The 27,929-nt window shown below is 37.5% G+C and overlaps 1 protein-coding gene across 6 annotated transcripts; it reads left to right on the top strand.

The window, feature by feature from the left end:
• The first annotated feature begins 539 nt into the window (after positions 1-539).
• LOC105440574 (alanine--tRNA ligase, cytoplasmic-like) lies at positions 540-27,858 on the top strand. Of its 6 annotated transcripts, XR_004065116.1 has the most exons (13): positions 540-700; positions 1,514-1,659; positions 4,994-5,081; positions 7,222-7,368; positions 8,183-8,328; positions 11,664-11,751; positions 14,184-14,330; positions 15,146-15,291; positions 18,628-18,715; positions 20,398-20,544; positions 21,359-21,504; positions 24,054-25,678; positions 27,309-27,858. XR_004065116.1 is itself a non-coding variant. In XM_030991371.1 (8 exons), exons 4-7 carry the CDS (start codon positions 7,282-7,284, stop codon positions 14,232-14,234), a joined length of 372 nt encoding a protein of 123 aa, XP_030847231.1. In that variant the 5' UTR covers positions 540-700; positions 1,514-1,659; positions 4,994-5,081; positions 7,222-7,281; the 3' UTR covers positions 14,235-14,330; positions 15,146-16,148. The 6 variants fall into 6 exon arrangements, 1 of the variants encoding a protein (XP_030847231.1); XR_004065120.1 differs by lacking the exon at positions 8,183-8,328; XR_004065117.1 differs by lacking the exon at positions 15,146-15,291.
• The last annotated feature ends 71 nt before the right edge of the window (positions 27,859-27,929 follow it).

The raw sequence follows: 27,929 nt of genomic DNA, 5'->3' as shown, positions 1-27,929 counted from the left end.
GTGACATGGTTTTAGCTGATGTTGATGGGGATGTGGTTTTAGCTGATGATGATGGGAGGTGGTTTTAGCCGATGATGATGTGATGTGGTTTTAGCTGATGATGAGAGTGACATGGTTCTAGCTGATATTGGATCGGATGTGGTTTTAGCTGATGATGAGAGTTACATGTTTTTAGCTGATGATGTGGGGGATTTGGTTTTAGATGATGGTGGTGATGTTTTTTAATTGGTCCTACACGAAAAGGCCAAGGCCCGACATGTCAAAACTTCTGCTTTTGGGGGCTAATCACTACAGGAGGCTGCAACCCTTGCCCTCCTTTTAAATATAGCTTTTTCATCTTCAAACAAAGTAGTACCCGAAGAAAAATATCTGGTCCTTTGAAATGCTTACAGCTTTGAACAACCCAAAAAAATTCTGCCCATGGTGTATAACCCGTTCATAAGTTCTTCTAAACACAACTATTATATCAATCTCTTTACCCGAAGGGCATACAAAACCATTCCATGTCATATCAGAACAAAGGCCTTTTTATAGTAGACTCTTTCCCCCGCAGGTACTGAAGATCATCTGGAGTATTATGTTCATGAGTGTGGAGACATCTTAAACCATCAGCATGAAGCTACCGGCAGACTCAACAGACGCTAAACACATTATGGAGCATGTCTTTGCACAGGTGTCGGAATTCAAGAAACTCAACCAAGTAAGATCATGAACAGGAAATTCCCTTTTTGATGAGATATGGGATCATATTGTGTGAGAGCAGTATACCATGTTGGTAGTTTTCATTTAAGATGACATATTTCTTTCTTGAAATGTTCCTGAACTTTCACTCTGCACTTATTCTTATGCCTCCGCTACAAAGTAGCCGGAGGCAGTATGTTTTCTGGTTGTCCGTCCATCCGAACGTCCCGTTCTCGTGATCGCTTTATCTCAAGAACCAATTATTGGATTACCACCAAACTTTGGTCATGTATGTATTTTGCAGAGCTAATGAAGTGATTAGATTTTGGGGTGACGAGGTCAAAGGTCACAGGGCTTATTACGTATGTATAAATAGCTTGTGATTGCGTTATCTCAAGAACCGATTAATAGATTCCCGCCAAACTTGGGTTCATCTGTACTCACTTATCTTTTTGTTTCAATTTCAATTTCATTTTGTTCATGTTTCCAACAAAACATTACGAAGCAATTATAAGCATTTAAAACAAATGTAGAAATACAATGCTTGTATATGTGTGAACACCTCATGAGATACTAAATTGAAAAGTGCAGTATGCTCAAAACACCCACGTTCACCACAGCATTTGGGAACAAGCTGTATGTTGCATGGAAATTGCAGCTTGTACCTACAGCTGATCTTTGTTATGTAATAGTATTTTTCACTGATAACATTCTTTATTACACTTCTGGGCTCCTATTCACTTTACTTTTCATGGTTTGTCTATTAGGAAAATAGTAAGATATTGAAATAAAGAGAGATGTAATATAATTTGTGTTCTCTTACTTTGTTCAGGCGACTGGAGTGCGTCTATACACAGGGAACGTTGGAGCAGATGATGTTGATGGTGTAGACATGGCTTACAGGGTAGTGGCTGATCATATTCGCACATTGACCATAGCTCTCTTGGACGGAAGCTGGCCAGATAATGTTGGAAGAGGGTGAGTCCTTTTGAATGGATTTTCTAGCCCTCATTTGATCCTATTACAGTCTAATGGTTGGCAATACCTTACATGCCATACATTAAAATTACCTAAAGTTTGGTTCTATTTAACAACACATGGGATACATAATACATGAGATGGAATTTAAAAAACCTTGTTAACACACATATTTATGCCTTAATAATAAGAATAATAATAATAATAATAATATTTTGATGTCTCTACTACAGCCTAGCCGGAGGCATTATGTTTTCTGGTTGTCCGTCTGTCCGTACGTCTGTTCTTGTGATCACGTTATCTCAAGAACCGATTAATGGATTCCCGCCAAACTTTGGGCATGTATGTATCTTGCAGAGCCGATGAAGTGATTAGATTTTGGGGTCACAAGGTCAATGGTCACATTGCTCATTATGTATGCAAAAACAGCTTGTGATCACACTATCACTAGAACCGATGGACGGATTAGCATCAAACTCTAAACTATGTATCTTGCAGAGCGGTCGGTCAAACAAAGAACTCGCGGTGCATAGCAGCCTACACTCTGTGTGCATACAATACATGACTGTGTTTGCAAGGTGTGATTGTATTATTTGCTTTCGCTATTATGAGAGAGAGAGAGAGAGAAGAAAAAGGAGGCAGTTTCAAACTTGAATAATAAATATCTTTGAGATGTGATTTTGTTCCACATACATTTGATCTTGAAACTGAGTACAAATTTGGACGTAGAAATGAAAGAAGTGATGAACTATTTTCCACCCGTTCGCACACCAGTCACCTCTGCTTGCAGAAGAACGTGTGTGCGCGTGCTTACCACGTGTACATGTACGTGTAGGCGCGATTCACATTTCATAATGAAAACAAATTTACGGATTAAAAAAGTTTGTGAAACGCCTCGATACAAACTATTTCAAGGCGGACGTGAAACGGCTAACGAGAAGCAAGCACAGTGAACACAGAATCAATGTTATTAACAAAAGTAACGAGAAATAATGATAATAAAGGTAATAATGGTGACACTATAAGTTCTTTGTATTGATAAAACAATATTTATTAAAAATGTCATCCGTTGACGGAGAACTAGAATAAGAGGGATGAATAATGATAAACAATTAATTTTGAGTGGAAAAAATGAAGAAAAACAATGAGCAAGGAAGAAGAATGTGTGAAGTAAAGATTGATAAATAATGATAGAGCAATGGAAAAAAGGAGTAATAAAAGTAATAATAAAAAACACTTATGATAGCAAGGAAAAAGAATAAGGATAATGATTAATTTTATTGTTTAAAAATAAGATTAGAAATTAAAGATAAAGGTTAGTTCTGGTAATGCGATTGCATTGTGAAAGAAAAGGTGTGGAATGGATCAGAAACAGTTGATCATGTAGCATGTAATTATTGGTGTGCACTGCAAGGTTCTGGAGTCATCAAAATCATAATAAATTTGGCCGAGTCTTGGTAAAGTAACAAGCACTGTACACAGAAAGCTATATATGGGATATATTGGATAACACACATGGTGTCGGGGCTAGTTCTACCTTGATTTCCTTGTCTTTCTTTGCTCATTACTCAGCCAGTATACATTTTCTTCCAAAATTGTTTGGCACATGTCATTTATTTGTAATCTTGAACATTCAGTGTAAGTTTCGTTTGATTCTGTGAGAATTTTTTTTTTTTTTTTTACCAGAACTGGAGTTTATCTTTAAGTTTGATTATCATAAAATAAAAGTTAATAGTATTATAATTATGCCGGACCTTCGTTATTCAAGAAGCAATTATTATTATTAAAAAAAACATTTTAAAAATAAATTTTGTTATTACATTTACTTTTACTTTTTGTTTGTTTTATATTTATATATATTTTCTTTTTGTTCAAGTTGGTATGTTGTGTCTTTTTGCGTCGGTTTGACCTGTAGTCTAATAACACACGAGTCGCTATCTGCCGAGAGCTAGGACGGGGATTGTAGTTGAGCTTTTCCAAAGGGCCGTCGGAAAATATTGATCGAAAGTCTTCAAAACTCTTAAAAGCCTCGAGTTTTCGACGATCATAAATGCATAGTCTGCCATATTCTCTACTAGATAATTGAATTCATCATAGATCCCAAAGTCAGGAATATCGTCAAACATAAGGGAGGTTTGTAACTATAGTTCACTAAATGAAAATCCTGCCCGTTGTGATTAGCCCACACACACTCACGTCTACTGAGTGACACGGGCCCCGTAGGTCAGGGGCTATGGGCAGGCTAATGTACGCCACCACGGAAGCTAATTTAACGAGTCTTTTCTCGGGTGTATACCGTGGTCAAAACTCCTCTTTTTCTAAGAAAATATTGCAGCTGCCTGAAACTCAGCTTGTTGAATGGCAAGTTGCAAGACATTTCCGGCCAAAACGGAAATTTATATATATATAAACTCAGTTTTGATAGAAAGATATGAATGAAATTTAACAGCAAGAACCGACAGTCTAATACAAGATGCACAGATTCAATATAGCGGTACGGCAAAGCTTGACCGACCTAGTTACTACAGCAACCGCGCATTACGTAATCGCCGAAACTGGCCCATTGATTAGATTTTAGGGTCATGAGGTCAAAGGTCAAAAGTCATGGGGCCTATTATGTATTTTGGTTTGTAAAATCGCTCTGTGGCGGAGGCATTATTTTCGACTGCGCGCGGTCTAAGTTCCAGGCCTATATGATAGAATCCTATGAAAAGAGAAAGAGAGAGAGAGAGAGAAAGAAAGAAAAGAGTCCTCCAACTAAAAACAAAAATAATAAATATAATGATGATGATATTAATTGTTTAAAAAAAAAAGAACAAGAAAAGAACAAAGAAAGGATCAAATGATCATGAGTCGTAGCAGTTAGTAGTCTATGAGCAAAGAATTAATTTGGGTATTGGATTCATGTCTGCAAAAGAGCATAGTGGACAGAGTGTTGGTCTTTGAAAGGATTAACCTTGGTTTAGTGCTTGTAAAGGTATTCTTTTTAATTACTCAGTCTCTCAGATAGGACTTAAAGCTGTTGATTCCTCAGAGCTTCAGAGAATAATAATATACATACTTCATTAGCTAATCGTTACATGATCCAAGCTTGAATTATTAAGGCGTATACAGCTGAATTGGCAGTGACGTGAGGGCAATTGTTCTGATATGTTCATTTGATAGTTCTGTTGTGGGAAGAGCATTGTGTAGTAAAACTACCTTACATCAAATAATAAATCTGCTTACCGTAATATTCCAAATTGTAGAAGAATCTGAGTACAAATCAAATTTTGATTTGTATGATGAAATTGCATCTACAGATGTTGCATTTTTTCCCCTTTCAATTTTTCAGAGCGTATGAAGCACTCAACGTCAAGCATGAAAATCTGTCGCTGATTCAACCCCGATTCGTGGTGCCCCTGCCTCCTCTTCAACCAGCGGTAAGTCTACATCACCACCATAATTTGAAACCAGTCATCATGTGGTTTTAGCTGATGATGAGAGCGACATGGTTTTAGGTGATGTTGATGGAGATGTGGTTTAAGCTGATGATGATGGAGGTGTTTTTAGCTGATGATGATGTGAAGGTGTTTTAGCTGATGATGAGAGTGACATGGTTTTAGCTGATGATGAGAGTGACATGGTTTTAGGCGATGTTGATGGGGATGTGTTTTAGCTGATGATGATGGATGTGTTTTAGCTGATGATGAGAGTGACATGGTTTGGTGATGATGATGGGATGTGGTTTTAGATGATGATGATGGGAGGTGGTTTTAGCTGATGATGACATGGTTTTAGGCGATGTTGATGGGGATGTGGTTTTAGCTGATGATGAGAGTGACATGGTTTTAGCTGATGATGATTGGATGTGGTTTTAGCTGATGTGAGTGACATGGTTTTAGGTGATGCTGATGGGGATGTGGTTTTAGATGATAAATCTGCTTACCGTAATATTCCAAATTGTAGAAGAATCTGAGTACAATCAAATTTTGATTTGTATGATGAAATTGCATCTACAGATGTTGCATTTTTCCCCTTTCAATTTTTCAGAGCGTATGAAGCACTCAACGTCAAGCATGAAAATCTGTCGCTGATTCAACCCCGATTCGTGGTGCCCCTGCCTCCTCTTCAACCAGCGGTAAGTCTACATCACCACCATAATTTGAAACAGTCATCATGTGGTTTTTAGCTGATGATGGAAGCGACATGGTTTTAGGTGATGTGATGGAGATGTGTTTTAAGCTGATGATGATGGAGGGTTGGTTTTAGCTGATGATGATGTGAAGTGGTTTTAGCTGATGATGAGAGTGACATGGTTTTAGAGCTGATGATGAGAGTGACATGGTTTTTAGGTGATGTTGATGAGATGCGGTTTTAGCTGATGATGATGGAGGTGTGGTTTTAGCTGGTGATGATGTGAAGGTGGTTTAGCTGATGATGAGAGTGACATGGTTTTAGCTGATGATGAGAGTGACATGGTTTTAGGTGATGTTGATGGGGAGTGGTTTTAGCTGATGATGATTGGATGTGGTTTTAGCTGATGATGAGAGTGACATGGTTTTAGGTGATGATGATGGGATGTGTGTTTAGATGATGATGATGGGAGGTGGTTTTAGCTGATGATGAGAGTGACATGGTTTTAGGCGATGTTGATGGGGATGTGGTTTTAGATGATGATGATGGGAGGTGGGTTTAGCTGATGATGAGAGTGACATGGTTTTAGCTGATGATGGGGGTGGTTTTAGCTGATGATGAGAGTGACATGGTTTCAGGTGATGTTTGATGCGGATGTGATTTTTTAGATGATGATGATGGGAGGTTGCTCTAGCTGATGATGATGTGGATGGGTTTTAGCTGATGATGAGAGTGACATGGTTTTAGCTGATGATGATGGGGATGTGTTTTAGCTGATGATGAGAGTGACATGGTTTTAGGTGATGTTGATGGGGATGTGGTTTTAGCTGATGATGATGGGATGTGGTTTTAGCTGATGATGAGAGCGAGGTGGTTTTAGCTGATGATGAGAGTGACATGGTTTTAGCTGATGTTGATGGGGATGTGGTTTTAGCTGATGATGATGGGAGGTGGTTTTAGCCGATGATGATGTAGATGTGGTTTTAGCTGATGATGAGAGTGACATGGTTCTAGCTGATATTGATCGGGATGTGGTTTTAGCTGATGATGAGAGTTACATGTTTTTAGCTGATGATGTGGGGGATTTGGTTTTAGATGATGGTGGTGATGTTTTTTAATTGTCCTACACGAAAAGGCCAAGCCCGACATGTCAAAACTTCTGCTTTTGGGGGCTAATCACTACAGGAGGCTGCAACCCTTGCCCTCCTTTTAAATATAGCTTTTTCATCTTCAAAACAAAGTAGTACCCGGAAGAAAAATATCTGGTCCTTTGAAATGCTTACAGCTTTGAACAACCCAAAACAAATTCTGCCCATGGTGTATAACCCGTTCATAAGTTCTTCTAAACACAACAATTATATCAATCTCTTTACCCGAAGGGCATACAAAACCATTCCATGTCATATCAGAACAAAGGCCTTTTTATGTAGACTCTTTCCCCCGCAGGTACTGAAGATCATCTGGAGTATTATGTTCATGAGTGTGGAGACATCTTAAACCATCAGCATGAAGCTACCGGCAGACTCAACAGACGCTAAACACATTATGGAGCATGTCTTTGCACAGGTGTCGGAATTCAAGAAACTCAACCAAGTAAGATCATGAACAGGAAAATTCCCTTTTTGATGAGATATGGGATCATATTGTGTGAGAGCAGTATACCATGTTGGTAGTTTTCATTTAAAGATGACATATTTCTTTCTTGAAATGTTCCTGAACTTTCACTCTGCACTTATTCTTATGCCTCCGCTACAAAGTAGCCGGAGGCAGTATGTTTCTGGTTGTCCGTCCATCCGAACGTCCCGTTCTCGTGATCGCTTTATCTCAAGAACCAATTTTTGGATTACCACCAAACTTTGGTCATGTATGTATTTTGCAGAGCTAATGAAGTGATTAGATTTTGGGGTGACGAGGTCAAAGGTCACAGGGCTTATTACGTATGTATAAATAGCTTGTGATTGCGTTATCTCAAGAACCGATTAATAGATTCCCGCCAAACTTGGGTTCATCTGTACTCACTTATCTTTTTGTTTCAATTTCAATTTCATTTTGTTCATGTTTCCAACAAAACATTACGAAGCAATTATAAGCATTTAAAACAAATGTAGAAATACAATGCTTGTATATGTGTGAACACCTCATGAGATACTAAATTGAAAAGTGCAGTATGCTCAAAACACCCACGTTCACCACAGCATTTGGGAACAAGCTGTATGTTGCATGGAAATTGCAGCTTGTACCTACAGCTGATCTTTGTTATGTAATAGTATTTTTCACTGATAACATTCTTTATTACACTTCTGGGCTCCTATTCACTTTACTTTTCATGGTTTGTCTATTAGGAAAATAGTAAGATATTGAAATAAAGAGAGATGTAATATAATTTGTGTTCTCTTACTTTGTTCAGGCGACTGGAGTGCGTCTATACACAGGGAACGTTGGAGCAGATGATGTTGATGGTGTAGACATGGCTTACAGGGTAGTGGCTGATCATATTCGCACATTGACCATAGCTCTCTTGGACGGAAGCTGGCCAGATAATGTTGGAAGAGGGTGAGTCCTTTTGAATGGATTTTCTAGCCCTCATTTGATCCTATTACAGTCTAATGGTTGGCAATACCTTACATGCCATACATTAAAATTACCTAAAGTTTGGTTCTATTTAACAACACATGGGATACATAATACATGAGATGGAATTTAAAAAACCTTGTTAACACACATATTTATGCCTTAATAATAAGAATAATAATAATAATAATAATATTTTGATGTCTCTACTACAGCCTAGCCGGAGGCATTATGTTTTCTGGTTGTCCGTCTGTCCGTACGTCTGTTCTTGTGATCACGTTATCTCAAGAACCGATTAATGGATTCCCGCCAAACTTTGGGCATGTATGTATCTTGCAGAGCCGATGAAGTGATTAGATTTTGGGGTCACAAGGTCAATGGTCACATTGCTCATTATGTATGCAAAAACAGCTTGTGATCACACTATCACTAGAACCGATGGACGGATTAGCATCAAACTCTAAACTATGTATCTTGCAGAGCGGTCGGTCAAACAAAGAACTCGCGGTGCATAGCAGCCTACACTCTGTGTGCATACAATACATGACTGTGTTTGCAAGGTGTGATTGTATTATTTGCTTTCGCTATTATGAGAGAGAGAGAGAGAGAAGAAAAAGGAGGCAGTTTCAAACTTGAATAATAAATATCTTTGAGATGTGATTTTGTTCCACATACATTTGATCTTGAAACTGAGTACAAATTTGGACGTAGAAATGAAAGAAGTGATGAACTATTTTCCACCCGTTCGCACACCAGTCACCTCTGCTTGCAGAAGAACGTGTGTGCGCGTGCTTACCACGTGTACATGTACGTGTAGGCGCGATTCACATTTTCATAATGAAAACAAATTTACGGATTAAAAAAAGTTTGTGAAACGCCTCGATACAAACTATTTCAAGGCGGACGTGAAACGGCTAACGAGAAGCAAGCACAGTGAACACAGAATCAATGTTATTAACAAAAGTAACGAGAAATAATGATAATAAAGGTAATAATGGTGACACTATAAGTTCTTTGTATTGATAAAACAATATTTATTAAAAATGTCATCCGTTGACGGAGAACTAGAATAAGAGGGATGAATAATGATAAACAATTAATTTTGAGTGGAAAAAATGAAGAAAAACAATGAGCAAGGAAGAAGAATGTGTGAAGTAAAGATTGATAAATAATGATAGAGCAATGGAAAAAAGGAGTAATAAAAGTAATAATAAAAAACACTTATGATAGCAAGGAAAAAGAATAAGGATAATGATTAATTTTATTGTTTAAAATAAGATTAGAAATTAAAGATAAAGGTTAGTTCTGGTAATGCGATTGCATTGTGAAAGAAAAGGTGTGGAATGGATCAGAAACAGTTGATCATGTAGCATGTAATTATTGGTGTGCACTGCAAGGTTCTGGAGTCATCAAAATCATAATAAATTTGGCCGAGTCTTGGTAAAGTAACAAGCACTGTACACAGAAAGCTATATATGGGATATATTGGATAACACACATGGTGTCGGGGCTAGTTCTACCTTGATTTCCTTGTCTTTCTTTGCTCATTACTCAGCCAGTATACATTTTCTTCCAAAATTGTTTGGCACATGTCATTTATTTGTAATCTTGAACATTCAGTGTAAGTTTCGTTTGATTCTGTGAGAATTTTTTTTTTTTTTTTTACCAGAACTGGAGTTTATCTTTAAGTTTGATTATCATAAAATAAAAGTTAATAGTATTATAATTATGCCGGACCTTCGTTATTCAAGAAGCAATTATTATATATAAAAAAAAAACATTTTAAAAATAAATTTTGTTATTACATTTACTTTTACTTTTTGTTTGTTTAATATTTATATATATTTTCTTTTTGTTCAAGTTGGTATGTTGTGTCTTTTTGCGTCGGTTTGACCTGTAGTCTAATAACACACGAGTCGCTATCTGCCGAGAGCTAGGACGGGGATTGTAGTTGAGCTTTTCCAAAGGGCCGTCGGAAAATATTGATCGAAAGTCTTCAAAACTCTTAAAAGCCTCGAGTTTTCGACGATCATAAATGCATAGTCTGCCATATTCTCTACTAGATAATTGAATTCATCATAGATCCCAAAGTCAGGAATATCGTCAAACATAAGGGAGGTTTGTAACTATAGTTCACTAAATGAAAATCCTGCCCGTTGTGATTAGCCCACACACACTCACGTCTACTGAGTGACACGGGCCCCGTAGGTCAGGGGCTATGGGCAGGCTAATGTACGCCACCACGGAAGCTAATTTAACGAGTCTTTTCTCGGGTGTATACCGTGGTCAAAACTCCTCTTTTTCTAAGAAAATATTGCAGCTGCCTGAAACTCAGCTTGTTGAATGGCAAGTTGCAAGACATTTCCGGCCAAAACGGAAATTTATATATATATAAACTCAGTTTTGATAGAAAGATATGAATGAAATTTAACAGCAAGAACCGACAGTCTAATACAAGATGCACAGATTCAATATAGCGGTACGGCAAAGCTTGACCGACCTAGTTACTACAGCAACCGCGCATTACGTAATCGCCGAAACTGGCCCATTGATTAGATTTTAGGGTCATGAGGTCAAAGGTCAAAAGTCATGGGGCCTATTATGTATTTTGGTTTGTAAAATCGCTCTGTGGCGGAGGCATTATTTTCGACTGCGCGCGGTCTAAGTTCCAGGCCTATATGATAGAATCCTATGAAAAGAGAAAGAGAGAGAGAGAGAGAAAGAGAAAAGAGTCCTCCAACTAAAAACAAAATAATAAATATAATGATAATGATATTAATTGTTTAAAAAAAAAAGAACAAGAAAAGAACAAAGAAAGGATCAAATGATCATGAGTCGTAGCAGTTAGTAGTCTATGAGCAAAGAATTAATTTGGGTATTGGATTCATGTCTGCAAAAGAGCATAGTGGACAGAGTGTTGGTCTTTGAAAGGATTAACCTTGGTTTAGTGCTTGTAAAAGGTATTCTTTTTAATTACTCAGTCTCTCAGATAGGACTTAAAGCTGTTGATTCCTCAGAGCTTCAGAGAATAATAATATACATACTTCATTAGCTAATCGTTACATGATCCAAGCTTGAATTATTAAGGCGTATACAGCTGAATTGGCAGTGACGTGAGGGCAATTGTTCTGATATGTTCATTTGATAGTTCTGTTGTGGGAAGAGCATTGTGTAGTAAAACTACCTTACATCAAATAATAAATCTGCTTACCGTAATATTCCAAATTGTAGAAGAATCTGAGTACAAATCAAATTTTGATTTGTATGATGAAATTGCATCTACAGATGTTGCATTTTTTCCCCTTTCAATTTTTCAGAGCGTATGAAGCACTCAACGTCAAGCATGAAAATCTGTCGCTGATTCAACCCCGATTCGTGGTGCCCCTGCCTCCTCTTCAACCAGCGGTAAGTCTACATCACCACCATAATTTGAAACCAGTCATCATGTGGTTTTAGCTGATGATGAGAGCGACATGGTTTTAGGTGATGTTGATGGAGATGTGGTTTAAGCTGATGATGATGGAGGTGTGGTTTTAGCTGATGATGATGTGAAGGTGGTTTTAGCTGATGATGAGAGTGACATGGTTTTAGCTGATGATGAGAGTGACATGGTTTTAGGCGATGTTGATGGGGATGTGGTTTTAGCTGATGATGATTGGATGTGGTTTTAGCTGATGATGAGAGTGACATGGTTTTAGGTGATGCTGATGGGGATGTGGTTTTAGATGATGATGATGTGAAGGTGGTTTTAGCTGATGATGAGAGTGACATGGTTTTAGCTGATGATGAGAGTGACATGGTTTTAGGTGATGTTGATGGAGATGCGGTTTTAGCTGATGATGATGGAGGTGTGGTTTTAGCTGATGATGATGTGAAGGTGGTTTTAGCTGATGATGAGAGTGACATGGTTTTAGGTGATGTTGATGGGATGTGGTTTTAGCTGATGATGATTGGATGTGGTTTTAGCTGATGATGAGAGTGACATGGTTTAGGTGATGATGATGGGGATGTGGTTTTAGATGATGATGATGTGAAGGTGGTTTTAGCTGATGATGAGAGTGACATGGTTTTAGCTGATGATGAGAGTGACATGGTTTTAGGTGATGTTGATGGAGATGCGGTTTTAGCTGATGATGATGGAGGTGTGGTTTTAGCTGATGATGATGTGAAGGTGGTTTTAGCTGATGATGAGAGTGACATGGTTTTAGCTGATGATGAGAGTGACATGGTTTTAGGTGATGTTGATGGGGATGTGGTTTTAGCTGATGATGATTGGATGTGGTTTTAGCTGATGATGAGAGTGACATGGTTTTAGGTGATGATGATGGGGATGTGGTTTTAGATGATGATGATGGGAGGTGGTTTTAGCTGATGATGAGAGTGACATGGTTTTAGGCGATGTTGATGGAATGTGGTTTTAGATGATGATGATGGGAGGTGGTTTTAGCTGATGATGAGAGTGACATGGTTTTAGCTGATGATGGGAGGTGGTTTTAGCTGATGATGAGAGTGACATGGTTTCAGGTGATGTTGATGCGGATGTGGTTTTAGATGATGATGATGGGAGGTTGCTCTAGCTGATGATGATGTGGATGGGGTTTTAGCTGATGATGAGAGTGACATGGTTTTAGCTGATGATGATGGGGATGTGGTTTTAGCTGATGATGAGAGTGACATGGTTTTAGGTGATGTTGATGGGGATGTGGTTTTAGCTGATGATGATGGGATGTGGTTTTAGCTGATGATGAGAGCGAGGTGGTTTTAGCTGATGATGAGAGTGACATGGTTTTAGCTGATGATGAGAGTGACATGGTTTTAGGTGATGATGATGGGATGTGGTTTTAGATGATGATGATGGGAGGTGGTTTTAGCTGATGATGAGAGTGACATGGTTTTAGGCGATGTTGATGGGAATGTGGTTTTAGATGATGATGATGGGAGGTGGTTTTAGCTGATGATGAGAGTGACATGGTTTTAGCTGATGATGGGAGGTGGTTTTAGCTGATGATGAGAGTGACATGGTTTCAGGTGATGTTGATGCGGATGTGGTTTTAGATGATGATGATGGGAGGTTGCTCTAGCTGATGATGATGTGGATGGGGTTTTAGCTGATGATGAGAGTGACATGGTTTTAGCTGATGATGATGGGGATGTGGTTTTAGCTGATGATGAGAGTGACATGGTTTTAGGTGATGTTGATGGGGATGTGGTTTTAGCTGATGATGATGGGATGTGGTTTTAGCTGATGATGAGAGCGAGGTGGTTTTAGCTGATGATGAGAGTGACATGGTTTTAGCTGATGTTGATGGGGATGTGGTTTTAGCTGATGATGATGGGAGGTGGTTTTAGCCGATGATGATGTAGATGTGGTTTTAGCTGATGATGAGAGTGACATGGTTCTAGCTGATATTGATCGGGATGTGGTTTTAGCTGATGATGAGAGTTACATGTTTTTAGCTGATGATGTGGGGGATTTGGTTTTAGATGATGGTGGTGATGTTTTTTAATTGGTCCTACACGAAAAGGCCAAGGCCCGACATGTCAAAACTTCTGCTTTTGGGGGCTAATCACTCCAGGAGGCTGCAACCCTTGCCCTCCTTTTAAATATAGCTTTTTCATCTTCAAAACAAAGTAGTACCCGGAAGAAAAATATCTGGTCCTTTGAAATGCTTACAGCTTTGAACAACCCAAAAAAAATTCTGCCCATGGTGTATAACCTGTTCATAAGTTCTTCTAAACACAACTATTATATCAATCTCTTTACCCGAAGGGCATACAAAACCATTCCATGTCATATCAGAACAAAGGCCTTTTTATGTAGACTCTTTCCCCCGCAGGTACTGAAGATCATCTGGAGTATTATGTTCATGAGTGTGGAGACATCTTAAACCATCAGCATGAAGCTACCGGCAGACTCAACAGACGCTAAACACATTATGGAGCATGTCTTTGCACAGGTGTCGGAATTCAAGAAACTCAACCAAGTAAGATCATGAACAGGAAAATTCCCTTTTTGATGAGATATGGGATCATATTGTGTGAGAGCAGTATACCATGTTGGTAGTTTTCATTTAAAGATGACATATTTCTTTCTTGAAATGTTCCTGAACTTTCACTCTGCACTTATTCTTATGCCTCCGCTACAAAGTAGCCGGAGGCAGTATGTTTTCTGGTTGTCCGTCCATCCGAACGTCCCGTTCTCGTGATCGCTTTATCTCAAGAACCAATTATTGGATTACCACCAAACTTTGGTCATGTATGTATTTTGCAGAGCTAATGAAGTGAATAGATTTTGGGGTGACGAGGTCAAAGGTCACAGGGCTTATTACGTATGTATAAATAGCTTGTGATTGCGTTATCTCAAGAACCGATTAATAGATTCCCGCCAAACTTGGGTTCATCTGTACTCACTTATCTTTTTGTTTCAATTTCAATTTCATTTTGTTCATGTTTCCAACAAAACATTACGAAGCAATTATAAGCATTTAAAACAAATGTAGAAATACAATGCTTGTATATGTGTGAACACCTCATGAGATACTAAATTGAAAAAAGCAGTATGCTCAAAACACCCACGTTCACCACAGCATTTGGGAACAAGCTGTATGTTGCATGGAAATTGCAGCTTGTACCTACAGCTGATCTTTGTTATGTAATAGTATTTTTCACTGATAACATTCTTTATTACACTTCTGGGCTCCTATTCACTTTACTTTTCATGGTTTGTCTATTAGGAAAATAGTAAGATATTGAAATAAAGAGAGATGTAATATAATTTGTGTTCTCTTACTTTGTTCAGGCGACTGGAGTGCGTCTATACACAGGGAACGTTGGAGCAGATGATGTTGATGGTGTAGACATGGCTTACAGGGTAGTGGCTGATCATATTCGCACATTGACCATAGCTCTCTTGGACGGAAGCTGGCCAGATAATGTTGGAAGAGGGTGAGTCCTTTTGAATGGATTTTCTAGCCCTCATTTGATCCTATTACAGTCTAATGGTTGGCAATACCTTACATGCCATACATTAAAATTACCTAAAGTTTGGTTCTATTTAACAACACATGGGATACATAATACATGAGATGGAATTTAAAAAACCTTTTTAACACACATATTTATGCCTAAATAATAAGAATAATAATAATAATAATAATATTTTGATGTCTCTGCTACAGCCTAGCCGGAGGCATTATGTTTTCTGGTTGTCCGTCTGTCCGTACGTCTGTTCTTGTGATCACGTTTTCTCAAGAACCGATTAATGGATTCCCGCCAAACTTTGGGCATGTATGTATCTTGCAGAGCCGATGAAGTGATTAGATTTTGGGGTCACGAGGTCAATGGTCACATTGCTCATTATGTATGCAAAAACAGCTTGTGATCACACTATCACTAGAACCGATGGACGGATTAGCATCAAACTCTAAACTATGTATCTTGCAGAGCGGTCGGTCAAACAAAGAACTCGCGGTGCATAGCAGCCTACACTCTGTGTGCATACAATACATGACTGTGTTTGCAAGGTGTGATTGTATTATTTGCTTTCGCTATTATGAGAGAGAGAGAGAGAGAAGAAAAAGGAGGCAGTTTCAAACTTGAATAATAAATATCTTTGAGATGTGATTTTGTTCCACATACATTTGATCTTGAAACTGAGTACAAATTTGGACGTAGAAATGAAAGAAGTGATGAACTATTTTCCACCCGTTCGCACACCAGTCACCTCTGCTTGCAGAAGAACGTGTGGGCGCGTGCTTACCACGTGTACATGTACGTGTAGGCGCGATTCACATTTTCATAATGAAAACAAATTTACGGATTAAAAAAGTTTGTGAAACGCCTCGATACAAACTATTTCAAGGCAGACGTGAAACGGCTAACGAGAAGCAAGCACAGTGAACACAGAATCAATGTTATTAACAAAAGTAACGAGAAATAATGATAATAAAGGTAATAATGGTGACACTATAAGTTCTTTGTATTGATAAAACAATATTTATTAAAAATGTCATCCGTTGACGGAGAACTAGAATAAGAGGGATGAATAATGATAAACAATTAATTTTGAGTGGAAAAAATGAAGAAAAACAATGAGCAAGGAAGAAGAATGTGTGAAGTAAAGATTGATAAATAATGATAGAGCAATGGAAAAAAGGAGTAATAAAAGTAATAATAAAAAACACTTATGATAGCAAGGAAAAAGAATAAGGATAATGATTAATTTTATTGTTTAAAATAAGATTAGAAATTAAAGATAAAGGTTAGTTCTGGTAATGCGATTGCATTGTGAAAGAAAAGGTGTGGAATGGATCAGAAACAGTTGATCATGTAGCATGTAATTATTGGTGTGCACTGCAAGGTTCTGGAGTCATCAAAATCATAATAAATTTGGCCGAGTCTTGGTAAAGTAACAAGCACTGTACACAGAAAGCTATATATGGGATATATTGGATAACACACATGGTGTCGGGGCTAGTTCTACCTTGATTTCCTTGTCTTTCTTTGCTCATTACTCAGCCAGTATACATTTTCTTCCAAAATTGTTTGGCACATGTCATTTATTTGTAATCTTGAACATTCAGTGTAAGTTTCGTTTGATTCTGTGAGAATTTTTTTTTTTTTTTTTACCAGAACTGGAGTTTATCTTTAAGTTTGATTATCATAAAATAAAAGTTAATAGTATTATAATTATGCCGGACCTTCGTTATTCAAGAAGCAATTATTATTATTAAAAAAAACATTTTAAAAATAAATTTTGTTATTACATTTACTTTTACTTTTTGTTTGTTTAATATTTATATATATTTTCTTTTTGTTCAAGTTGGTATGTTGTGTCTTTTTGCGTCGGTTTGACCTGTAGTCTAATAACACACGAGTCGCTATCTGCCGAGAGCTAGGACGGGGATTGTAGTTGAGCTTTTCCAAAGGGCCGTCGGAAAATATTGATCGAAAGTCTTCAAAACTCTTAAAAGCCTCGAGTTTTCGACGATCATAAATGCATAGTCTGCCATATTCTCTACTAGATAATTGAATTCATCATAGATCCCAAAGTCAGGAATATCGTCAAACATAAGGGAGGTTTGTAACTATAGTTCACTAAATGAAAATCCTGCCCGTTGTGATTAGCCCACACACACTCACGTCTACTGAGTGACACGGGCCCCGTAGGTCAGGGGCTATGGGCAGGCTAATGTACGCCACCACGGAAGCTAATTTAACGAGTCTTTTCTCGGGTGTATACCGTGGTCAAAACTCCTCTTTTTCTAAGAAAATATTGCAGCTGCCTGAAACTCAGCTTGTTGAATGGCAAGTTGCAAGACATTTCCGGCCAAAACGGAAATTTATATATATATAAACTCAGTTTTGATAGAAAGATATGAATGAAATTTAACAGCAAGAACCGACAGTCTAATACAAGATGCACAGATTCAATATAGCGGTACGGCAAAGCTTGACCGACCGAGTTACTACAGCAACCGCGCATTACGTAATCGCCGAAACTGGCCCATTGATTAGATTTTAGGGTCATGAGGTCAAAGGTCAAAAGTCATGGGGCCTATTATGTATTTTGGTTTGTAAAATCGCTCTGTGGCGGAGGCATTATTTTCGACTGCGCGCGGTCTAAGTTCCAGGCCTATATGATAGAATCCTATGAAAAGAGAAAGAGAGAGAGAGAGAGAGAAAGAAAGAAAAGAGTCCTCCAACTAAAAACAAAATAATAAATATAATGATGATGATATTAATTGTTTAAAAAAAAAAGAACAAGAAAAGAACAAAGAAAGGATCAAATGATCATGAGTCGTAGCAGTTAGTAGTCTATGAGCAAAGAATTAATTTGGGTATTGGATTCATGTCTGCAAAAGAGCATAGTGGACAGAGTGTTGGTCTTTGAAAGGATTAACCTTGGTTTAGTGCTTGTATAAGGTATTCTTTTTAATTACTCAGTCTCTCAGATAGGACTTAAAGCTGTTGATTCCTCAGAGCTTCAGAGAATAAAAATATACATACTTCATTAGCTAATCGTTACATGATCCAAGCTTGAATTATTAAGGCGTATACAGCTGAATTGGCAGTGACGTGAGGGCAATTGTTCTGATATGTTCATTTGATAGTTCTGTTGTGGGAAGAGCATTGTGTAGTAAAACTACCTTACATCAAATAATAAATCTGCTTACCGTAATATTCCAAATTGTAGAAGAATCTGAGTACAAATCAAATTTTGATTTGTATGATGAAATTGCATCTACAGATGTTGCATTTTTTCCCCTTTCAATTTTTCAGAGCGTATGAAGCACTCACCTTCAAGCATGAAAATCTGTCGCTGATTCAACCCCGATTCGTGGTGCCCCTGCCTCCTCTTCAACCAGCGGTAAGTCTACATCACCACCATAATTTGAAACCAGTCATGTGGTTTTAGCTGATGATGAGAGCGACATGGTTTTAGGTGATGTTGATGGAGATGTGGTTTTAGCTGATGATGATGGGATGTGGTTTTAGCTGATGATGAGAGCGAGGTGGTTTTGGCTGATGATGAGAGCGACATGGTTTTAGGTGATGTTGATGGAGATGTGGTTTTAGCTGATGATGATGTGAAGGTGGTTTTAGCTGATGATGAGAGTGACATGGTTTTAGGCGATGTTGATGGGGATGTGGTTTTAGCTGATGATGATTGGATGTGGTTTTAGCTGATGATGAGAGTGACATGGTTTTAGGTGATGCTGATGGGGATGTGGTTTTAGATGATGATGTGAAGGTGGTTTTAGCGGATGATGAGAGTGACATGGTTTTAGCTGATGATGAGAGTGACATGGTTTTAGGTGATGTTGATGGAGATGCGGTTTTAGCTGATGATGATGGAGGTGTGGTTTTAGCTGATGATGATGTGAAGGTGGTTTTAGCTGATGATGAGAGTGACATGGTTTTAGCTGATGATGAGAGTGACATGGTTTTAGGTGATGTTGATGGGGATGTGGTTTTAGCTGATGATGATTGGATGTGGTTTTAGCTGATGATGAGAGTGACATGGTTTTAGGTGATGATGATGGGGATGTGGTTTTAGATGATGATGATGGGAGGTGGTTTTAGCTGATGATGAGAGTGACATGGTTTTAGGCGATGTTGATGGGGATGTGGTTTTAGATGATGATGATGGGAGGTGGTTTTAGCTGATGATGAGAGTGACATGGTTTTAGCTGATGATGGGAGGTGGTTTTAGCTGATGATGAGAGTGACATGGTTTCAGGTGATGTTGATGCGGATGTGGTTTTAGATGATGATGATGGGAGGTTGCTCTAGCTGATGATGATGTGGATGGGGTTTTAGCTGATGATGAGAGTGACATGGTTTTAGCTGATGATGATGGGGATGTGGTTTTAGCTGATGATGAGAGTGACATGGTTTTAGGTGATGTTGATGGGGATGTGGTTTTAGCTGATGATGATGGGATGTGGTTTTAGCTGATGATGAGAGCGAGGTGGTTTTAGCTGATGATGAGAGTGACATGGTTTTAGCTGATGTTGATGGGGATGTGGTTTTAGCTGATGATGATGGGAGGTGGTTTTAGCCGATGATGATGTAGATGTGGTTTTAGCTGATGATGAGAGTGACATGGTTCTAGCTGATATTGATCGGGATGTGGTTTTAGCTGATGATGAGAGTTACATGTTTTTAGCTGATGATGTGGGGGATTTGGTTTTAGATGATGGTGGTGATGTTTTTTAATTGGTCCTACACGAAAAGGCCAAGGCCCGACATGTCAAAACTTCTGCTTTTGGGGGCTAATCACTCCAGGAGGCTGCAACCCTTGCCCTCCTTTTAAATATAGCTTTTTCATCTTCAAAACAAAGTAGTACCCGGAAGAAAAATATCTGGTCCTTTGAAATGCTTACAGCTTTGAACAACCCAAAAAAAATTCTGCCCATGGTGTATAACCTGTTCATAAGTTCTTCTAAACACAACTATTATATCAATCTCTTTACCCGAAGGGCATACAAAACCATTCCATGTCATATCAGAACAAAGGCCTTTTTATGTAGACTCTTTCCCCCGCAGGTACTGAAGATCATCTGGAGTATTATGTTCATGAGTGTGGAGACATCTTAAACCATCAGCATGAAGCTACCGGCAGACTCAACAGACGCTAAACACATTATGGAGCATGTCTTTGCACAGGTGTCGGAATTCAAGAAACTCAACCAAGTAAGATCATGAACAGGAAAATTCCCTTTTTGATGAGATATGGGATCATATTGTGTGAGAGCAGTATACCATGTTGGTAGTTTTCATTTAAAGATGACATATTTCTTTCTTGAAATGTTCCTGAACTTTCACTCTGCACTTATTCTTATGCCTCCGCTACAAAGTAGCCGGAGGCAGTATGTTTTCTGGTTGTCCGTCCATCCGAACGTCCCGTTCTCGTGATCGCTTTATCTCAAGAACCAATTATTGGATTACCACCAAACTTTGGTCATGTATGTATTTTGCAGAGCTAATGAAGTGAATAGATTTTGGGGTGACGAGGTCAAAGGTCACAGGGCTTATTACGTATGTATAAATAGCTTGTGATTGCGTTATCTCAAGAACCGATTAATAGATTCCCGCCAAACTTGGGTTCATCTGTACTCACTTATCTTTTTGTTTCAATTTCAATTTCATTTTGTTCATGTTTCCAACAAAACATTACGAAGCAATTATAAGCATTTAAAACAAATGTAGAAATACAATGCTTGTATATGTGTGAACACCTCATGAGATACTAAATTGAAAAGTGCAGTATGCTCAAAACACCCACGTTCACCACAGCATTTGGGAACAAGCTGTATGTTGCATGGAAATTGCAGCTTGTACCTACAGCTGATCTTTGTTATGTAATAGTATTTTTCACTGATAACATTCTTTATTACACTTCTGGGCTCCTATTCACTTTACTTTTCATGGTTTGTCTATAGGAAAATAGTAAGATATTGAAATAAAGAGAGATGTAATATAATTTGTGTTCTCTTACTTTGTTCAGGCGACTGGAGTGCGTCTATACACAGGGAACGTTGGAGCAGATGATGTTGATGGTGTAGACATGGCTTACAGGGTAGTGGCTGATCATATTCGCACATTGACCATAGCTCTCTAGGACGGAAGCTGGCCAGATAAAGTTGGAAGAGGGTGAGTCCTTTTGAATGGATTTTCTAGCCCTCATTTGATCCTATTACAGTCTAATGGTTGGCAATACCTTACATGCCATACATTAAAATTACCTAAAGTTTGGTTCTATTTAACAATACATGGGATACACAATACATAAGATGGAATTTAAAAAACCTTTTTAACACACATATTTATGCCTTAATAATAATAATAATAATAATAATAATATTTTGATGTCTCTGCTACAGCCTAGCCGGAGGCGTTATGTTTTCTGGTTGTCTGTCTGTCCGTACGTCTGTTCTTGTGATCACGTTATCTCAAGAACCGATGAATGGATTCCCGCCAAACTTTGGGCATGTATGTATCTTGCAGAGCCGATGAAGTGATTAGATTTTGGGGTCACGAGGTCAAAGGTCACATTGTTCATTATGTATGCAAAAACAGCTTGTGATCACACTATCACTAGAACCGATGGACGGATTAGCATCAAACTCTAAACATGTATGTATCTTGCAGAGCCTAAGAAAAGGCCAGTTTCGTAATGTATTCACAGACCTTTAAATCGGAGGGTCGGTCAAACAAAGAATTCGCGGTGCATAGCAGCCTACACTCTGTGTGTAGGCGCGATTCACATTTTCATAATGAAAAAACAAATTTACGGATTAAAAAAAGTTTGTGAAACGCCTCGATACAAACTATTTCCAGGCGGATGAGAAATGGCTAACGAGAAGCAAGCACAGTGAACACAGAATCAATGTTATTAACAAAAGTAACGAGAAATAATGATAATAAAGGTAATAATGGTGACACTATAAGTTCTTTGTATTGATAAAACACATTTTCATAATGAGAACAAATTTACGGATTAAAAAATGTTGGTGAAACACCTCGATACAAACTATTTCAAGGCGGACGAGAAACGGCTAACGAGAAGCAAGCACAGTGAACACAGAATCAATGTTATTAACAAAAGTAACAAGAAATAATGATAATAAAGGTAATAATGGTGACACTATAAGTTCTTTGTATTGATAAAACAATATTTATTAAAAATGTCATCCGTTGTCAGAGAACTAGAATAAGAAGGATGAATAATGATAAACAATTAATTTTGAGCGGAAAAAATGAAGAAAAACAATGAGCAAGGAAGAAGAATGTGTGAAGTAAAGATTGATAAATAATGATAGAGCAATGGAAAAAAGGAGTAATAAAAGTAATAATAAAAAACACTTATGAAAGCAAGGAAAAAGAATAAGGATGATGAATAATTTTATTGTTTAACCCTAACCCTAATAAGATTCATAGAATCAGTCTTTTTTTTTATAATTGCTTCTAATTTAGTTATCCTTGGTCGATTTCCTTCGGGTTTTTTAAGGTGGACTCTTAGATAGTTGGGCTTTCATCTAACATGAGTATTGCGGCGGAATAACCTTGAACTTTAAAGGTGCCTCGGTGTAATTTTTGGGTCGCCGGTGTATGTCCTATACACTGTTTTGGAAAATGTCATTAGCTCACTCAATTCTTCATCGATTTTGTTCATTTTTTTTTTTAAATGAAAGCTATTGAGTTGCTTAATCTTCACAGATCTGCTTATGGAAAAGTGTTGAAAATGGTACTTTAGTCAAATTTACTTACCCTTTGGTACCTTTGCTGGTTCATAGGGTTCAATACCCCTATTAAACTCAAGGATTTTGCTAGATAGCGGTTGGGGCCACTAACTCCGAGGCCCTGATGGTTTTTTTCTTTAAACTAGCACTTTAAAAAATGATTTATTCATTTCTCCAAAGAATGAAGTAAAACTGAGACTAACAATTGACTAGATGAATTTTTGTTTGAGGTGATGAAAAGGTCGGACTAATCGAGGCCCTTATAAATTTAAATAAAATATGCACTGCTTAGTGCATCTTATCATGAGCATATCCTGAAAAAATTAGCAAAATTGGTTAATTATTTAATTAATTACAAGCAATTTCAAAAAAAAAGTTTAGGACCCTATTTCTCGAAATACTTGGGGGCCGCTTTAATTTTAACATTTAAACCCTATTTAACATTAAATATTCATTCGTTTCTTTGTTTTTAATCATAAAACCAAAATATTAGCAAACAAAAATATCCCCCGAAATACGAAAAATCTAGTATTCACCATAGGTTTGTACAGTGTAGGCCAAAAAATAGGTGCTCTACAAAAGTTCTTTAAAAAAACATTTTTACATTGAAGCCACAAAATATACCATACTCAAATTGATCTTTGATAATCCAGGCCTACTTTCCTGCAATTGGTTTTTTATTAATTGTTATGCTTTTTCCTTAAAAAGTGATACAAAAATTAATTTTTCCCATCAATTCCCGCCATTGGTACTTTTCTCACGTAGAGGTAGCTTCACACAATAACAAACGAATCAACGTAACAGTAGAAACTAAACAAACAAAAGTAGATTCATTCCAGCGGGCAGTCAGCTCTTATTATTCATTTAAATGGTGAGTTTTGAAATGTATTGTGCCCTATATTTATCTGACTGTCCATTTATACTAATTTAGACTTTGATCAATCCACTTTCTCTCGATAGGTCATGAAATTGTACACAACTTTGTGAGATATGCAACTTTGCGTGAACAACAAGCACTCCCCCCTAAACATAGGTAGGCTGTCCGCCGAAACTCCAGGCCTGGCATTAGGCCTCTGCCTGGTATGACTCTGACTGTGAAGCAGATAGATCTTATATCAATTAGTCTACTTGTTAGATGCCAAAAAGAATAATTGCAATAAGCCATAAGGTAAGTAGGACTACAATTTATTGTGTTATTGTGCTAATACTGAATGCCCATGATATCGCAGCTTCGGACGTCGGTACGTACAGTATCGGCATGTTCAAGATTCACCCCCTTATGGCTGTTGTTCTAGGCTTATTTTTTGTATTTCTCATTTCTTGGCATTGATACTGCACATACAGAATGCAAAGACATGCACGATAATAAAGAGAGCAATTATTGTGCAAATACTGAATCTCCATGATATTGCAGCGTCGGTACAGCACCAGCATGTTTAAGATTCACCCCCCTTATGTTTTGTATTTCTCATTTGTTGGCATTGTCACTTCACATATCAAATGCAAAGACATGTACGATAATAAAGATAGCTTTCCTGACCTAGTATTTGCAAGGAAAAATTCAAAAAAGGCATATGAAGGCTACGTTAATGCGCGAATACAGAATGTTCATGTTCAGCATCCGTATAGCATCGACATGTTGAAGATCCAGCCCCCCCTTATTTTTTGTATGTCGCATTTGTTGGCATTGACATTTACACATGAAATGTAAAGACATAAAACAGCCGTCCTGACCTAGCATATACAAGGAAAAATTCAAAAAAGGTCTCTGATTGCTGCGTTATGGTGCATAAAAGTTGTCAGCGTCACTAAACATAGGACATTTTCTAATCCCCCCCCCCTCTTCCCCCTTATTGTGCTCCAATTCTTTGTTCTACCCAATTTGATGTTTCTAGTGGTCAATTCATTAGAAATGAGTGGAGCCTAAGCCTACTACTTAGGCCAAAGCTAAGTAGGCCTAGCAGAAACTCACGCCGTTCCGATTGAGTACATATAACGGAGTGACACCTGAAATCAGAGTAATCACGTGATCGGAATATTTTACCTCGCCACCAAAATCCCAGGTGGACCTAGCAGTCCCACATTACTTTGCGGTGCCTTAGGCATGATCGATGCAAACTTATTCACAACCTTTTAACCCACTAAATCGGAGCAGTGTATTTATCCGGATAATACGCGTAGATAGACACTGCCCATTCCCTGGTACTATATGCTATTTTCCGGAAAACAAATGAACCGGATAATTTCAGTAAAACTAATAGAAACATGCTGTTTGTGTTCCTTCTTTCTATCACAATCTCTTTCTTTCATCGTGTCTTCATTTCCTTCTCAATTGTCATTGTCCCTTATATTACATTCTCTATCTCAAATGTCACTTTTCCTCATATTGTTTTCCTCAGAAAATTCATGCAAAGGACCTGGAAAATCTGCAGAAATAAACCCTAGGACTACTTTGACCAACGGAGGTTGGTGGTTTGGCAGTTGAAGGCTTAAGAAACTTGCTGACCATCCTGGGTACAACCCCAACAGTCAATGCCTCTAGCTACGACAGGCACATAGCCACTTTTAAATCGATATCTCAAGAGGTTAGCCACCAGCCTGGTTCAACATACTTTTGTCCACGGTGTTTTGTCTTCTTCGTTAAATGTCTTTATTGGGGTACCTCAGGAGATCAATACTGGGTCCCCTGCTATTTCTTTTATACATAAATGATCTTTGTAAATCATCTAACTTATTAACCTTCTATCAATTTGCTGATGACACTAGTATATTTTTTTCATCTAAAGATTTGAATAATACTGTCCGCGTTCTAAATAATGAGCTTAAGAATATATCTGACTGGTTAAAAGCAAATAAATTGTCCCTGAATGTTGACAAAACTAAATGTGTTTATTTTCGAAAAACTAAATATAATATAGGATCTAAAATTTCCAAAATTTCCGATATAGCTAGCAATAACGGTCCTTTAATTAATAACGATAATATTCCCATTTATATTAATAATAAACTTATTCAATTAAGTAATTCCGTTAACTTCTTGGGTGTCGTATTAGATAATTGCTTGGGATTTAAAGACCATATCACAAATGTTTTACATAAGATCAGCAGAAATGCTGGCTTGATAAATAAGCTAAAATATAGTTTGTTACCCGAAAATTTGATAACTTTATATCATTCCATTATTTTTCCTTATTTGAAATATTGTAATATTGTATGGGCCACTAATGCAACACAAACTGAATTAGACTCACTATTTAAAGTTCAAAAGAAATGTTTAAGAATAGCTACCAATTCTCATTATCTAGCACCTTCCGCACCTTTGTTTAAGAAGCTATCGTTATTAAATATATATGATATAAATAAGCAAGAAATCGCAACATTCATGTACAAATATAAAAACAAGTTATTACCTGCCCCCTTTTCAGACCTCTTTCAATATAATAGTCAAATTCATAATTATAATACACGGCTTTCCAACAAATTTCATTTATGGTCTGTTAAGTCTAGTTATGAAGCTAAATCAATGAGTTATCTAGGTCCTAAACAGTGGAATATGATTCCCCAAGTAATAACGAAATCACAATTCATATCTTCCTTTAGAAAACAATATAAAATCTTACTACTAAATAATTATTAATCAGCACAGTTGTTGATTTTTTTTTCATCTAATTTTATATCTGAACCCTCTTTCATTGTTATCTTGTTTTCCTTTCCTTTCTTTTCCCCCTTTATATATTGTTTTTCTTCTCTCTATTTTACTTTCTCTTGTTATATAGGTAGTTGAAGTGTTTGTACTTTGCTTATTTTACTTAATTTATTGTTATGTGCTTATAATATGTTATACATGTATTTCTTTTTGTATTGTTCTTCATTCTTTAAAGGGCGATCCAACTTCACAGGTTCTCGCAACCTTCATGGAAAGCCCCGCATATAACCTTTGTAAACATAGTTAAAATTTACTGTTACTTTGTATATTTTGATTTTTATATTGCGAAATAAAATTGAATTGAATTGAATTGAATTGAATTGGTATTTTATTCATTACATTTTTGTTTTTTTCCCAAATTTACTCTAAAATAGTATGCTTAAGTTGTGGTCAATAGACAGTAAAGAACATGTTCATCAATTTCTCTTGTCATAATGGTTGAAATGCCTGAGTGAACTTTAAATGAACTTGTATTTATTACATAATCTTGTTCTTTTGTAACTTTGCAGACCAGCGAGGAACACATGAAGAGGGCGGCGGTATGCCTACAACAAAGGGCAATGGACAAGGACCCGACCATCAGGAAAAATGACCGTGTGGACATCACTTCTACTACCAACCTATCCATTCTTCTTTACTACTTCTACTACCTCCACTACCACCCTATCCGTTCTCCCTTGCTCCCCTCCCTCTTTCATTCTCGCCAGATCTGGCAATCATTAAATATCTTAATATTTCTTACCCCTCCCTCATCTGTCTTTCTTTTCTCCCTCCTGAATGGACAATGCTCTTCCTTACTTTTATTACTACCTCTGCTACCACCTTACTCTACAACCTTACCTCTGCTCTTCCTTACTACTTCTACTTCCACTTTCCCTCATCATGTTCCCTCTTTCTATAACCATCTCCACGTTCTCTGTCTTTATTATCACCCCCCCCCCCTTTTTTTATTGCATTCTCTATCTCAACTGCCACTTTCCATCATATTGGTTTCACTCACTATCTCAATTTCAACTTTCCCTGTGTTTTTGTTCTCTCTCTCTCTCTCTCTCAAGTGCATTTCATCTCATATTTCATACTACCCTACCTGCTCTTCCTTACTACTTCTACTTCCACTTCCACTTTCCCTC

This window comes from Strongylocentrotus purpuratus, unplaced genomic scaffold (assembly GCF_000002235.5).
Source record: "Strongylocentrotus purpuratus isolate Spur 01 unplaced genomic scaffold, Spur_5.0 spur5_scaffold_2, whole genome shotgun sequence".
Taxonomy (NCBI): domain Eukaryota; kingdom Metazoa; phylum Echinodermata; class Echinoidea; order Camarodonta; family Strongylocentrotidae; genus Strongylocentrotus; species Strongylocentrotus purpuratus.
This window is presented reverse-complemented; position numbering and strand designations above follow the sequence as displayed.

What these genes read in the sequence shown, in the direction of transcription:
- LOC105440574 (XM_030991371.1), top strand. Translation starts at nt 7,282, where the DNA reads ATGAAGCTACCGGCAGACTCAACAGACGCTAAACACATTATGGAGCAT. An exon ending in AATTCAAGAAACTCAACCAA is followed by an intron (nt 7,369 to 8,182) that starts GTAAGATCATGA and finishes TACTTTGTTCAG; the next exon opens with GCGACTGGAGTGCGTCTATA. An exon ending in CCAGATAATGTTGGAAGAGG is followed by an intron (nt 8,329 to 11,663) that starts GTGAGTCCTTTT and finishes TCAATTTTTCAG; the next exon opens with AGCGTATGAAGCACTCAACG.